The 15932-nt window shown below is 43.9% G+C and overlaps 1 protein-coding gene across 1 annotated transcript; it reads left to right on the top strand.

Moving 5' to 3' along the window:
• The first annotated feature begins 6856 nt into the window (after window positions 1-6856).
• On the top strand, window positions 6857-13975 carry PYDC1 (pyrin domain containing 1). The gene is made up of 2 exons (XM_081933877.1): window positions 6857-7186; window positions 11672-13975. The coding sequence occupies exon 1, from the start codon at window positions 6908-6910 to the stop codon at window positions 7178-7180; it is 273 nt and encodes a 90-aa protein (XP_081790003.1). The 5' UTR covers window positions 6857-6907; the 3' UTR covers window positions 7181-7186; window positions 11672-13975.
• The last annotated feature ends 1957 nt before the right edge of the window (window positions 13976-15932 follow it).

Here is a 15932-nt window from a genome sequence, read left to right as displayed (position 1 = left end):
TCCCAAAAGAAACCAGCATGGCTGCATAAAGAACTCTCTGACAAATTGAAAGACAAAAAAGATAAGTATAAAAAGTGGAAGGGGGGGGACATAACTAAGGCAGAATACCAGCAAATAGCCTGAGCATGTAAAAATGAAGTGAGGAAAGCTAAGGCTCACAATGAAGAAAGAGTTGCCACAAAAGTAAAAAAATAACAAAAAAAGCTTCTTCCTTTAGTAGATCTGGTTGCAGGTCGAGGACTTAACACTTCCAACATGTTACAAACAAGAAAAAAGTTAAGGAAACAATTAGTCCATTGCTGGGAGAAAGTGGCAAGAAGGTGACAAGCAACAGGGAGAAAGCAGAACTATTTAACTCATGTTTTGCATCTGTCTTTATACAAAGGGATAAAACAGTCCAACCTATCAAAAGCAGCACCACAAAAATCAGATTAGGAACACAAGTTGAAATAGTGAAGAAAATGGTAAGTGAGCACCTGTCTACCCTAGACGAGTTCAAATCACCAGGACCGGATGGATTACACCCCAGGGTTCTGAAGGAACTGGTAGATGAGATCTCAGAACCACTGAACTATCTCTTTCAGAGATCCTGGAGCACCGGGGAACTACCAGAGGACTGGAAAAGAGCTGATGTGGTTCCCATCTTCAAAAAAGGGGGAAAAAATAGATCCAGGAAACTACAGACCTATCAGCCTGACCTCAATACCAGGAAAGATTCTGGAAAAGATAATCAAGCAACGAATTAGCGAATGCCTAGAAGCAAACAAAGTAATAGCCAAAAGCCAACATGGGTTTGTCAAAAACAGATCATGCCAGACTAATCTTATTGCATTCTTTGATAATGTGACAAAATTAGTGGACCAGAGGAATGCCGTCGATATAGTTTACTTGGACTTCAGTAAGGCATTTACCATAACCTACTACCACTGTTCCCTCTAAGGTGCGCGGCTGCGCGCCCACGCAGGTGGCAAGAAAACACCGTGCAGCAGCTTCCAACTGCCGCGCAGTGTTTTGTATTGTCACAGGCGCCGGAGGCTAGGGAGGTCCTTTGCAGACGGCTAGAACTGGCCACCCGCAAAGGACCTCCCCGGACTTGTTTTGATGAGCGCGGGGGACTGAGTTCAGGAAAGCAAGCCCGGGGAGGTCCTTTGTGGGCGGGCAATCCTAGCTGCTTGCGCCCGGCGCTGCAGCTAAAATAAACCCCCAAAGCCTTTTCAAAGCTCCCGCCGGAGCCCCCGCCCATGGCAGCGGCACCTCCCCCTCTGTTCGGAGCACCTGAGCTGAGCCCTGCGTTACCCCTGCTGCCCCCTCCTCCTCTGCTGTGCTTTTGAGGAGCCATGAGGCCGCGGGAGCCAGTAGGAAGGCGGCGGAGGGGGGGCGGGAGCAGGGGAAAAAAGCCTCATGGCTTCTCAAAAGCACGGCAGCGGAGGAGAAGGCAGCGGTGCCCAGCTCAGGTGCTCCGAGTGGAGGGGGGCGCCAGCGGGATCTTTGGCGGCTTCACTCAAAATGTGGTGGTGCCATTTGAGGAGGAGGAGGAGGAGGCAGCTGTTATTCTGGTGGCGGCAGGAGCTCGTCGGCATCTTCAGCAGCAACCCTGCCCACTGTGAAAAAAGCCGAAAATGGATCCACGCAGATGACGTCGCTGCAACATGACTGGAGGAGGAATTCTGGGAGTTGAAGTCCACAAGTCTTCAAGCTGTCAGGTTTGAAGACCCTGGGGTTTTTTTTTCCTAAAGGGTTAGTGGTGCCAGGATCTTGCAACTTGACAGTTTTAAGACTTGCATGCTTCAATGCCAGAGTTCCTGAGCTAACATGACTGGAGGAGGAATTCTGGGAGTTGAAGTCCAGAAGTCTTAAAGCTGTCAAGTTTGAAGACCCCTTGGAGTTTTTCTTCCTAAAGGTTTAGGAAAATGCAAGGATCTTGTAACTTGACAGCTTTAAGACTTGCGTGCTTCAAATGCCAGAGTTTCTGACCCAACATTTTGGTTGCTAAGCAGGAGCGTTGTTAAGTGATACTATATAACACTTTAAATTAAGCGGGTACCTTGAATAAACATAACTTTGAGTTTCAAACAATACTGATTTTGTTGTTGTCTTAGGTGACACCTGTGAAAAAAATTCAGGTGCTGCTCAGGCATAAAAATGTGCCGCTTAAACACTATACTTTTCTGCTCACACTGAAAAAAAAATTAGAGGGAACATTGCCTACTACTAGATAAAGTAGAAGAATGTGGGTTGGACAGCATCACCACCAGATGGATTCGTAACTGGCTGACCAACCGCACTCAATGTGTAGTCCTCAATGGAACTGCATCTTCACGGAGGGAAATATGCAGTGGAGTACCCCAAGGTTCTGTTTTGGGCCCAGTACTCTTCAACATCTTCATCAATGATTTGGATGAGGGAATAAATGGGGAACTCATCAAATTTGCAGATGACACCAAGGTGGCACGAATAGCCAACACTCCAGAAGATAGGCTAAAGATACAGAAGGATCTTGACAAACGTGAACATTGGGCACTATAATAATAAAATGAAATTCAATGGTGAAAAGAGTAAGGTTCTATATTTAGGCAACAAAAATGAAATGTACAGGTACAGTATAGGTGGTACCTTGCTCAACAGTAGTAACTGTGAAAGTGGACAACCATTTAAATATGAGCAGCAGTGTGCAGCATCTGCTAAAAAAGCCAACAGAGTTTTAAGCTGCATAAACAGAGGGATAGAATCAAGATCATGTGAAGTGTTAATACCACTTTATAATGCCTTGTAAGGCCACACTTGGAATACTGCATTCAATTTTGGTCACCACGATGTAGAAAAGATGTGGAGACTCTAGAAAGAGTGCAGAGAAGAGCAACAAAGATGATTAGGGGATTGGAGACTAAAACATATGAAGAACAGTTGCAGGAACTAGCTATGTCTAGTTTAATGAAAAGAAGGACAAGGGGAGACATGATAGCAGTGTTCCAATATCTCAGGAGTTGCCACAAAGAAGAGGGAGTCAAACTATTCTTCAAGGCAACTGAGGGTAGAACAAGAAGCAATGGGTGGAAACTAATCAAGGAAATGTTGAAAGAAATGTCCTTCTGGGTTCGGCTCCAAGTGGGGAAAAAGACACTGGAGACATGGAGGCTGCTTGGAAAGATGGTTTTAATGGTGGACAGGACCGCATGGCTTGAGTCCTGAACAGAAAAGGTGATCACATGCTTCAATGTTGGTGGAGAAGAAGAGAAGGGAAGAGAAGAGAAGAGCAGGGAGCAGAAGAAGAGCAGCAGGGATTTTTATAATCTGTTCTGCCCCACCTATCTGTTTCCTGTTCCTGTGTAAGAAATGTATTCTGATTGGTTGCCAGACTCCCATGGGCCCGTGCAAGGGCAACGCTCTAGGCTGAGTTTGAATTCAGGTTTGATTGAGTTCAGCTGCCATGTGGTCAGTTGAGTAAAAGGCAATATTATCCTGCCTTAATCCCATCTCAGCTGAAGAGGAGAACTCTTTATTATGTAAAGTGGACTAGCTTGGCCTTCTTAATGGCCCATTGACAAAGTGGGGATGGGCAGGAAGCTGCAGGAATTTAGTTTTTTAAAATGTGTTTCTCCCTTTTTCACATCCAGGTGTTGGAAGAAATGTCCTTCTGGGTTCGGCTCCAAGTGGGGAAAAAGACACTGGAGACATGGAGGCTGCTTGGAAAGATGGTTTTAATGGTGGACAGGGCCACATGGCTTGAGTCCTGAACAGAAAAGGTGATCACATGCTTCAATGTTGGTGGAGAAGAAGAGAAGGGAAGAGAAGGACTGAAGAAGGGCTTGCAGGGATTTTTATAATCTGTTCGGCCCCACCTATCTGTTTCCTGTTCCTGTGTAAGAAATGTATTCTGATTGGTTGCCAGACTCCCCTGGGCCCGTGCAAGGGCAACCCTCTAGGCTGTTTTGAATTCAGGTTTGATTGAGTTCAGATGCCATGTGGTCAGTTGAATGAAGGCTTATATTATCCTGCCTTATCCCATCACTCTGGAGTTGAAGAGGAGAACTCTTTATTATGTAAAGTGGACTAGCTTGGTCTTCTTAATGGCCCATTGACAAAGTGGGGATGGGCTGGAAGCTGTAGGAATTTACTTTGTGTTTAAAATGTGTTTCTCCCTTTTTTTCACATCCAGGAAAATATAATATTCTGCCTTTTCAATATTTCCTAGGATATTTCATTTTTCAAGTTATCACCTAGCCCTGGGAGAGGGCTAGGTGATAACTTCCTACACAGGAAAATATAATATTCTGCTTTTTCAATATTTCCTAGGATATTTCATTTTTCTGGGAGAGGGCTGGGTGATAACTTCCTACAGAACATTTTATTTTATTTTTATTTACTTGGACACTGGGCCCTATCTATGGTAACAAAATGAAATTCAATGTAAAGTAAAGTAAGGTTTTATACTTAGACAAGAAAAACCAAATATATAGATACAGATCAGGTGGAACCTGATTCAATAGCAGTAACTGCGAGAGGGATCTTGGAATCCTAGTGGACAATCACATAAGTATGAGCTAGAAGTATGGGGCAACTGTCAAAAAAAAATGCAATCCTAGGTTTCATTAAAAGAAAGATAGTATCAAGATCACAGGAAGCATTGGTATCGCTTTATAAAATACTAGTAAGACCACATTTAGAATATTTTATCCAGTTTTGGTGTGTATTGTCCATATTGTATTTTATGTGTTTTTTATTGTACGCCGCCCCGAGTCCTTCGGGAGAGGGTGCGGCTAAGAAATAAATTTTATTATTATTATTATTATCATATTATAAAAAAGATGCAAAGATTCTGGAAAAAAAGGCAGAAAAGAGCAACAAAGATGATTAGAGAACAGGAAGCTAAAACCTATGAAGAGCAGTTGCAGGAATTGTGTTTATCCAATCTAGTGAAAAGGACTAGAGGTGACATGATGATAAGTCTTCCAATATTTGCACAAAGAGAGGGGGTCAACCTATTCTCCAAAGCACCCGAAAGCAGGACAAGAAGCAAGGGATGGAAACTAACCAAGGAGGGAAGCAGCCTAGAACTAAGGAGAAATGTCCTGACAGTGAAAACAATTAACCATTGGAGTTCCTTGCCTTCAGAGGTTGTGGGTGCTTCATCACTGGAGGCTTTTAGCAAGAGACTGAACTTGTCTGGAATGGTATAAGACCTCCTGCTTAAGCAGGGATTGGACTAGAAAACCTCTAAGGTCCCTTCCAACTATGTTATTCTGTCATAGCATATGTTTTTCTTTTATGTAGGTTTTGTATATGAGGGGCTCATTCATTTATAATAGCAAGAACCAGGGTTTTTTTCCTAATTGCTTTACTGCTGTCTTTGGTGCTCTATGAACTTTTTGTTGTTGTTGCTTGCAGATGTTTCATTACCAAATTAGGTAACATCTTCGTTGCTAGTGGCTGTGTGAAGTTTCTTGTTTATATACAGTAACCTGGCCGGCCTGTGTTGGCAGGGCTGAGGTGTCATTCTTGGTAATTAATAGATTAGGGTATTGCTTTCTGCTTGAAAATTTATATTTTATCCCTCCATGAAAATGAGTCACAGCTAATAAAACTGATTGTTTTTAAAGGCATTCATTGTACCAAGAAAACAATTGTTTGCATGAATTTATTTTTTCCCAGTTTTTAAAAATTTTGTAATGAATTGCTCACAGTACAGGTAGTCCTCAGCTTACGGCCACCATTGAGCCCAACATTTCTGTTGCTAAGTGAGACATTTGTTAAGTGAAGTTTGTCCCATTTTAGAACCTTTCTTGCCACATACGTTAAGTGAATTACTGCAGTTGTTAAGTTAGTAACAAGGTTGTTAAGTGAATCTAGCTTCCCCCATTGACTTTGCTTGTCAGAAGGTCGCAAAAGGGGATCACATGACCCCGGGACACTGCGACTGTCATAAATGTGAGTCAGATGTCAAACATCTGAATTTTGATCATGTACCTATGGCAGGGATCGCCAAACTTGGGGACTTTGAGACTTGCGGACTTCAACTCCCAGAATTCTCCAGCCAGTTGGCTGGAGAATTCTGGGAGTTGGAGTCCACAAGTCTTAAAGTCCCCAAGTTTGGGGGACCCCTGGCCTATGGGGATGTTGCAACGGTTGTAAATGTGGGGAAAGGTCCTAAATTACTTTCTAAGTGCCATTGTAAGTTTGAACGGTCACTAAATGGACTGTTGTAAGTGCAGAACTACCTGTACCTTGGAGTTCCAAACTAGTGCTTTGAAATTGCTTAAAGATAAATTAAACCTACTTTATCCAGTTAGGTGTAGGAAACTACACCTCTTTGGCCAGGGAGGTTGAGAATGTATTTTCCAAAGCACATGGAAATTTAGGATAAATTTTCTGACAGTGAGAACAATCAACCAATGGAACAGAAGTTGCCTTGAGAAGTTGTGGGAGCTTCATCACTGGAAGCTTTGAAGAAGAGATTGGACTGCCATTTGACAAAGATGGTGTAGGTCTGCTGCTTCGGCAAAGAAGAGGTTGGACTAGATGACCTACAAGGTCCCTTCCAACTCTGTTAATCTGTTTAATCCCTTAGTTTGGTTCGTCTTTATAGAGAGGCCCAATTTGCATGTCTCCGTTGTCAGCCTCACACATCCGAAAACGCCACGCCAAACGAGGTGCTGCTAATATCACTCGCGCTCTCCCTAGCCTGAAAAATTCAAGGATCCCCAAAATTGCGCCTCTGAATCCTTAACTCCGCAGGATCCTCCCGAAGCCCCGTCGGTCCCCAGCAAGCGACGACAAAAGAGAAAGTTACGATCGACGCTCTTTTGACCAAGTCCTCCCACTTCCGATAATTTTTCGCTTTGCGCCACCTCCACACGACGCGCAAACCCTCTTTCTTTTGTTTCCGAAATTCAGCCCCCCGGGAAGCGCGATGGACAGGAGCGTCCGTGGCTCCATCGAAAACATCCTGGAGGACTTGACGGACTACGAGCTCTGGAAATTCAAGGCTCACCTCCACGAGTACAAGGTGAAGCCGAACTATAATAATATCCCCCGAGGGCGGCTGCAGAATGCGGACGCGCTGGTTCTGAGCGATCTCCTGGTCGGTTTTTACGGCAACAGCTACGCCCCAGAGGTGACAGCCGCGGTGTTGGTGGCCATCAACTGCCTGCCTCAAGCTGAGAGGCTTCGCTGGATGGTTTAGAAAAAGGTAGCTAGCGCACGGGATGGGCGGTTTCAGCCGCGGAAGGGAGAAGCAATAGCGATATCAATGGCACTTAGACTTACGTACCGCTTCACCACCATAAAATTATTTCCATTGCTACTATGTAACACCGGGAGCCACAAAGCCAACTCAACATCACTCCCACCCAGTCACATGACACACACACACCCAGACATCCCTACCAAGGTTTCATGGCTCAGTGTTTTCTGAGTGCCACAAGTGGGGGGAGCGCAGGGGGGGTCGAGTGCGGGCGTGCCGCATCCATAATGCAACGCGCGATCCCCCAGCGCGCATGCGCGCACAACGCGCGATCCCCCCCCCCATCTTTACATGCTTTTTTCGCCTTCCCCAGGCTCCAGGGGCTTTATAGGAGCCTGGGGAGGGTGAAAAGAGCCTCCCCCGGAGGCCCTCCGGAGGCTTCAGGGACCCCCTCCCTCTCATTCCTGTTTTTCTCTATTTTTCCTCTCCCTTTCTCTTTTTCCTTCCTTCCTTTCTTTCCTTACCTTTCCCTCTTTCTTTTTCCTTCTTTCTCATTGAATACGATAGCAAATCCAAAATAAAGTTATTAATTGTAGGAAATTGCTTCTCTGTAATCTTTTCATAGTGAACTCTTAAGTTGATAGAAGCTGGCAAAATTGTACCAACAGCAATAGGATATATATTTTGATTTCTTTTGAGTTTGACAATATAATACGTTATCCAAAATTATAAATAATCTTATTTTCAGATGCATTTTTTTGCCATCTCTTGTTATTTTCTTTTTAAAAAATCAGACTTGCTTCCAATTTGTGCCTTCTGGCAAACTGCAATTTTTTTGGCAAGAGATCTAGCTTGCCATTGCTTTCGTCATAGATCTGAGAAAGTTAGTTTCTTTCTTTCTTTTCTCTTCCTTTCTTTCCCCCTGATATGTTTCCCTCTCTTTTCCCTCTCTCTCATTCTCTCCCTTCAGCTCTCTTTCATTTCTTTCTCCCTCTCCCCCTTCTCCCTCTAATTTGCTTCCCTCTCTTTTCCCTCTCTCCCATTCTCTCCTTCCAGCTCTCTTTCATTTCTCTCTCTATCTCCCTCTCTTTCTCTCCTTTTCTCTTTCATCTCTTTCTTGCGCGTGCAAGCAAATACCCTCCTGGGCCGGTATCATGGTAGTGGGGACAGCAACTCCTTCCGCTGCCACCACTGAGAAGTGAGTAGCTGGCTGCACTGCACAGGAGACTCCTCAGCACCAGACTCAGGTCAATCCCCTTCGTGTTGACTCAGGAAAGAGCCGGAGCAGCTGTCTCTGAATGCAGAGAGGGAAGAGTTCCAGAGCCCTGCGCAAGGAGAGCCCTGTGCGGCGCAGGAGAACTGGAGCTCTTCCCTCCCTGCTGCTGCTGCTCCCTATTTCCCTCCTTCCTGAGCCAACCCAAAGGGGACCGTGGCTTGCGCTGACCTGAGTCTGGCACTGAGGAGTCTCCTGCACAGCGGGGCTCCCCTGCTCTGCGTATCTAGTTACTCAACTCATTGCGCAGTGGCGACAGCGAGAGGAGAGTCATCCCCTCCACCTTGATCCTGGCCCAGGAGGGTATTTTGCTTGCGCATCCGCGTGCAAGAGATGAGCATGAGAAAATAGCTGGAGTTCTTCCCCACACTGCGTTGCCTGCAAAGGACGCGGAATCGCAAAAGCAGGCGAGAGGCTCGTGCCTTCTCAGGGTGGAGAGCAGATTGCGCAATTGGGTCAGCAGGGAGCCGCAGGAGAGGGGCTAAAGCCTATTAAGACTGTTACCCATGCTAAGCATGGGTAACAGTCTTAATAGGGAATCTCAGCGTACGCACATCCCACGTTCCTTTATTTTATTTTATTTTCCCCGCCTTGTTTTACGCCTCAGAAATGGTACCACTTGGCTTCTGTACCTCTGCCCATCAACCTCCATCACTCAGAGCGAGTTGCTTTCCCAGCATCCTCTGTGCTGCGCACGTCTCTCTTTTCCCCCTCCTTGCCTCCATTGCGGCTCCTACTTTCCCCTCACCCACCACACACACACACACACACACCTCTCCTTCTGCTGCGTGGAAGCTGAGCTGCTCCTTCCCTTTGGGCCAGTTTCTCACCAGCCTCTCTGCCGGAGGCTCCTCGGCGACCCCTGTGAAAAGGTCTTTCGACCCCAAAAGGGGTCACAACCCACAGGTTGAGAACCGCTGACTTAGACTTATACACCGCTTCACCATGTTTACAGCCCTCTTTAAGCGGTTTACAGAGTCAGTTTATTGGCCTCAACCATCTGGGTCCTCATTTTACCCACCTCGGAAGGATGGAAGGCTGAGTCAACCTTGAGCCTGGTGGGATTCGAACTGCCAAATTGCAGGCAGCAGAAGTAGCCTGCAATACTGCACTCTAACCACTGCGCCACCGCAGCTCCACAGATGGGGCTCATCTCAAATCATCTCTAATCTAGTAAGTCTCAGATGGGTTGGGTGGGTCTCAGCCCAAGCTCCTTGGAGTAGTGACTTAAGTCAGTTTACAAGAACTGCTTACAAGCTCACAGTCACACCAGTCCACGGGGATGCTGCAATGGTCATAAGTGTGAAAAACAAGTCATAAGTCGCTTTTTTCAGTGCTGTTGTAACTTTAAACGGTCACTAAATGAACGGTTGTAAGTTGAGGTCTACCTGTATTAGGTTTTTATTTTTTTTAAGCCACCCAGAGTCACTGAAAGTGAGTGAGCGGCCATGTAATTGTCTAAATAGATACGTTCGTACGTAAATATATACATACATACATACAAAAGTCAAAAGGTACCAAACTCATCAGAGAGGTTAGGGAGAATCAAAATAAATGCACTCCACCCATCCAAAGGACATCTAATACAGGTAGCCCTCAACTTACAACCATTTAATGATCATTCATTCATGTGTCTTATGACTGTTTTTCACATTTGCAACTTTTGCAGCATCCCCATGGTCACATGATTTACATTTGGATGCTTGACAACTGATTCACATTTATGACGGTAGCAGTGTACCGGGGTCATGGGATCCCCGTTTGCAACCTTCTGACAAGCCATGTCAATGGGGAAGCCAGATTCACTTAACAACCCGTCCCTTCCCAGGGCGTTTCAACCGACTGCCTATGAGCAATATGGATCTAAAACACAGGTAGATGTTTACTTCCCCAGTTCTAATTGGCTCAAATTTCTCCCTGGTTTCTTCCTGATCCAGGAATCACCAAGTTGTCCTGAACAAAGTGCTTGGTCGATTGGAGGACACAATAAGAGCAAAGAAATGAAACACGTTTTGCTGCTTTTATCACCACAATAATAAAACTTCCATGTGCCACTTCAGCACCCACTCAAGAAAAGCTGGCAAGTTCTTGACATCTCCGTCAGTAGCTAGGAATCAGCCGGCATGGCTGTTTACTTGTCACGCCTTCTCACTTGGAACACATCACGCTTAGGACAAGTTTAAATGAAACCTCGCTTTCATGACGAGCTGATCTCTCCCTAAAAACTCCAGGGAATTTGTGATTCCTTGGACAGAGTATTGCTTCCTGCCAGACTGTTTATCCGATTGTGTTGATCCTCTGAATGATTGCTATCGGAAAGAACATATTCTGCTCTTTTTTTTTTTGTTTTCTTTTTTAGCTGGAGTGCAGGTAGTCCTCGACTTACGACCACCATGTTGTTAAGTGAGAAATTTGTTAAGCGAATTTCACCCCGTGTTACGACTTTTGTTGCCAATTAGGAACAGGATTGTTCAGTGGATCCGGTTTCCCCATTGACTTTGCTTGTCAGACGGTCGCAAAAGGGGATCGCATGATCCCAGGACGCTACAACTGTCATAAATGTGAGCCAGTTGTCAAGCATCTGAATGTAAATCACGTGACCATGGGGATGCTGCAAAAGTCATAAGTGTGAAAAACGGTCACAAGACACTTTTTTCAGTGCCGTTGAACAGTCAATAAATAAACTGTTGTAAGTCGAGGACTACCTGTATTGAATGTTCTGTTTCCTCACAAATTATCCATCCCCACCCTGTCACAACTTTATTTTTATTAGTTTTATTTTATCTGCATTTATTTTTAGAGTATGGTTACATACTCGACATATGACCATTTTTGAGTGTCAAATTTCTGCTGCTGTGAGACAGTTGTTAAGTGAGTTTTGTCCCATTTTATGACGTTTACTGCCACAGTTAAATGAATCGCTTCTGTTGATAAGTGAGTCACACAGTTGTTAAGTGAATCTGCTTCTCTATTGACTTTGCTTGTCGGAAGGGCGCAAAAGGTGATCACATGACCTTGGGACACAACAACAGTCATAAATATGATCCAGTTGCCGAGTGTCTGAATATGATTCGGGGGAGGCGGAAACGGTTCTAAATGTGAGAAATGGCCAGGAGTCACTCTTTCCGATGCCATTGTAGCTTCAAATTGTCACTAAGTCGAGGACTAGGCTACCTGTTTTTCTGCTGGGCGTAAAATATTTTTCCTTTTTCCTTTAGGACCTAATGATGAAGTATAAATCATCCAGAGTCCTGGAGTGGCTTAAGAGACCTACTATATAAAAATAAAGAAGTTCCACTCGACATCATCCTTCTTCCATCAATAAGAGATTTTTATTTCTTCTACCAGTATATAACTCTGTTTCCAAGACCTTTGCTTCAATCACATTCCATTAATGGAGGCTCAAAATCTGGCCACCAAGATGTCCACAATTTCTGACTTTGCTTTGAAGATCCTCTGCTTCAAGCAACTCAGCCCGGATGGATCCAAAGCCTTCTTCAAGTTCTACCATGGCAGAAAGAATTTCAAGTTGGTCACGTTTGGGCTAGTTTGAATCAGATTCATGGCCTTCAAATCCTTAAACACCAGAGAAAGTGTTGCTGTTTTATCCTATCTCACAACCGAAAGATGAACCATCTTAAAAAAGGAAATAATGATTATCTGCCATCCAGTTGTTATCCATAATTAAATATCACCCAGGTCTTCTCCAGATCAGGAATCGCCAATCTTGCAACTTTAAGACGTGTGGACTTCAATGCCCAGAATTCCTCAGCCAGAGGAATTCTGGGAATTGAAGTCCACAAGTCTTAAAGTTGCCAAGGTTGGAGCCCCATGCTCCAGATGGTTCCTCCATGGCCATTCAGCTCCTCCAACGAAGCAGCCATCACCACAGCAATTAAATCCATCCATCTTGTTGCTTGTTGTCCTCTTTTTTTTCTCCTTGTGGGGTCCTTGATGTTCCCTGAGCTTAATTGTTTTCCTGCAGACATTTCATTATTCAAACTAGGTGGCGTCATCAGTGCTAGTGATAATCATTAGGACTACTAGCACTGAGGATGTTACCCACTTAGGTAATGAAATGTCTGCAAGAAAACAACCAACCTCACAGAAGCACCAAGAACTCCTCATTTCAAACCTGAGCTAGAAATATCCTGTTTCCCTGAAAATAAGCCCTCCCTGGATAATAAGCCCAATCGGGCTTTTGAGCACATGCGCTAAAATAAGCCCTCCCCAAAAATACAGCAGCAGCCATGAGGTGACAATGCTTGCCACCTCCTGCACCTTAAAAATAATAAGACTTCCCAGAAAATAAGGCCAAGCACTTATTTCATGGGTCAAAAGAAAAAAAGACCTTGTCTTATTTTCGGGGAAACACGGTACTCTCTTATTCTGTTATTCTCTGTCTTTGACTGTGTCATCATTGTAAGATTTCCTCATATGAATCTCCTTCATGGCACTTTTTTTAAAACATAGTATTCCTTCATGCCACTTCTTTGTCTACTATTGTATTTCCTCAATATTCTGATTCTCAGGGGACCAAATGTTGACTATTGGAACTTTATTGTCCATCAAATGAGTCACAATTAGCAAAACTGATTTTTAAAACCATTAATTGTACCAAGGGAACAATTGTTGCTTGTGTGTCTTTTTCTTTCTTTTTGGTAGGTTTTTAGATTTTGTAATGAATTGCTCAAAGTAATCTGAAATTCCAAGCTTGCTGCTTCTAAGCTTTACATTAAAAAAAATGAGGATACAATAAAATTTATTTATCAGGTATCCTACAGATGTATCAAACTACATCTCTCATCCTCTCATCTGTAGGGAGAGAGGACCTAGTTCTAGGATATTGACCTGTTTACAAACTGTTAAGAGCTTTTATAAATCACTAGGTCAGTGGTGGGATTAATTTTTTTTTTACTACCGGTTCTGTGGGTGTGGCTTTGTGGGTGTGGTATGGCTTTGTGGGCATGGCAGGGGAAGGATACTGTAAAATCCCCATTTCCTCCCCACTCCGGGGGAAGGTTACTACAAAATCTCCATTTCCTCCTGATCAGCTGGGACTCAGGAGGCAGAGAATAGATGGGAGGCAGGGCCAGTCAGAGGTGGTATTTACTGGTTCTCCAAACCACTCAAAATTTTCACTACCAGTTCTCCAGAACTTGTTAGAATCTGCTGAATACCACCTCTGCACTAGGTAATAATCTGGCTGTCAGCCTCTGCTTCGCTATTTGCTTTCAACTGCCATTGAAACAGGAGGGCTGGTATTTGGGGGGGACAGGAGAGATTGTTAAAAGAGAGTTTTGTTCTCACCATCTACTGCGCATGCTGAAGATTGATGTTTAGAGTTGGTCAATTGCAACCGTCCTGCATACCAACCTGATGATGCTCCTTGGAGATGAAACCCACATGACACCTGAGGGATTTGCAGATTGGACCATGGGATGGGGGTTACCGGGGGGAGGGGGTTTGACAAATATTGATATGTATAATTTCGCGCGCTTTTGCCTCAGATCTTGCTTTGCTTAGCTGCTATCTTTTCATAACCAGTAAAAGTACTCTTAATTCTGCAAAATGGAGTTAAGTGCTTTCTTTCTTGGTTGCTGCGGGAGGCCGGCTTGACACTGGCGTTGCCTGGGTATGTATTTATCCCAATCCAGTATTAGAGGGAGCCCCCTTGTGGAGTACTGTGAAGCTGTTACCATGGCAATTTCACTGTGCTGTACAGTAGAATCCATTTTAAGGCACAACAGGCTCTATCGTAACAGAACGTGAATCCAAAATACACACTATCACTGTCAAAAGTACTGTGACTTGACACTATAGATATAATTCAGTTCTTTTTATTTTGGCGGCCCAGGCATTCCAGAGTTACAGTATGCTGGAACACACAGACACACACCCCAAGCGGTGTTAGGGGTGTCTTATCCCCTAACAGTATTTTTTTCCAAAGAGTAAGTCATCTGTGTACCAAGTTTGGTTGAAATTATTCGAGGCATTCCAGAGTTATGCTGGAACACACACACACACAATAGATGAATTTGCTTTAGTCAGAACAATCTATTTTTATCATTGTCTTTCCTTTCCTGGATTGTTAGATTCCCCAGTTAGCTAACATCTACTTTGGCATTTATCAGAAGCTAAAGAGGTTAATCTCACAAACATTTCAGTTATAGGCAATGTTAGTCCAGGTGTCCCATTCTGAGTAAATACAGCTAGTCCTCAACTTACAACCATTTGTTTAGTGGCCGTTCAAGGTTACAATGACACTGAAAAAAGTGACTCGTGTCTGTTTTTCACATTACTGACCTAATGACTGTGGTCACGTGATCAAAATTCAGAAGCTTGGCAACTGGCATGTACTTACGACAGCTGCAGTGTCCGGGGGGGGAGTCATGTGATCCTTTTTTGCAACTTTCTGACAAGCAAAATCAATGGGGAAGCTAGATTCACTTAACAGCCATGTTACTAACTTAACAGTAGCAGGGATTCACTTAACAACAACTGCCTTGCTTAGAAATGGAGATTTTCCGCTCAAAAGTGGTCATAAGTTGAGGGCTACCTGTATGCTAAAGTAATACACAAATGTGACCATTATTGGAACAAGGAAAAGTAATGTGGTATTTTGCTGAAGCCATGGCCAAAAGTCTGGGCAAAGATCCACTGGTAAAAGGTTTATCATTATTATGTTAAATAAGAACATCCAGAGGTGAACACCTTATCAAATTAAATGCACCCTAGTGCTTATTATGGAATTAAGTTGGAATTAAGTACAACCCCCATGCCTATTAAGGTATGTTAGCTGTGGAAGTCCAATAACTCAGGAACAAGTGATAATACCAGGAATTTCTTTATGCTTATCTGTGGTTTTATGGTAAAACCACAACTTGTTGAATGTCAGCAGTTATTCTTGATTTGAACTTGGGTCTCAAACATTCATCTTTATCTCTGCGCAGAAATAAATGATTAAACCCCTTTTCCTCTCAGCGTGACTATTGGCTCAAATTGTGCTGGATGAAATGAACAGAATGTTGGACGGGGCTGAAACAAAGAAAGTGAATTTATCTTTTAGCATTTAAAGATTAGACTAAATTTGCATTACTCTGTTGTAGCCCCACACACCTGAAGATGCAATGCAATGCCAAACAGTGTACCAGAAATAAACTGTTAAACTCTAGTTTTGCCTCTCAGTGTGATTATTACCTCAAATTGTGCTGGATAAAATGAACACAGTGTTGGACTGCGCTGAAACAAACAAACGGAATTTATTTGTTAGCATTCGGAGCCGTGATGGTGCAGTAGTTAGAATGCAGTATTGCAAGCTAATTCTGCTGACTGCCAGCGGTTCGATTCTCAACAGGCTCAAGTTTGGCTCAGTCTTCCATCCTTCCAAGGCCGGTAAAATGAGAACCCAGATTGTTGGGGAAAATACCCTGACTCTGTAAACCGCTTAGAGAGGGCTGTAAAGCACTGTAAAGCGGT

The sequence above is a fragment of the Natrix helvetica genome, assembly GCF_964273705.1.
Source record: "Natrix helvetica genome assembly, chromosome: Z".
NCBI classification, from domain to species: domain Eukaryota; kingdom Metazoa; phylum Chordata; class Lepidosauria; order Squamata; family Natricidae; genus Natrix; species Natrix helvetica.
The sequence above is the reverse complement of the archived record's forward strand: the minus strand, read 5'-3'. Positions and strand labels throughout refer to the sequence as shown.

Bases quoted from the DNA above. Each gene is read 5' to 3' on its own strand.
- PYDC1 (XM_081933877.1), top strand. From the start codon at position 6,908: ATGGACAGGAGCGTCCGTGGCTCCATCGAAAACATCCTGGAGGACTTG.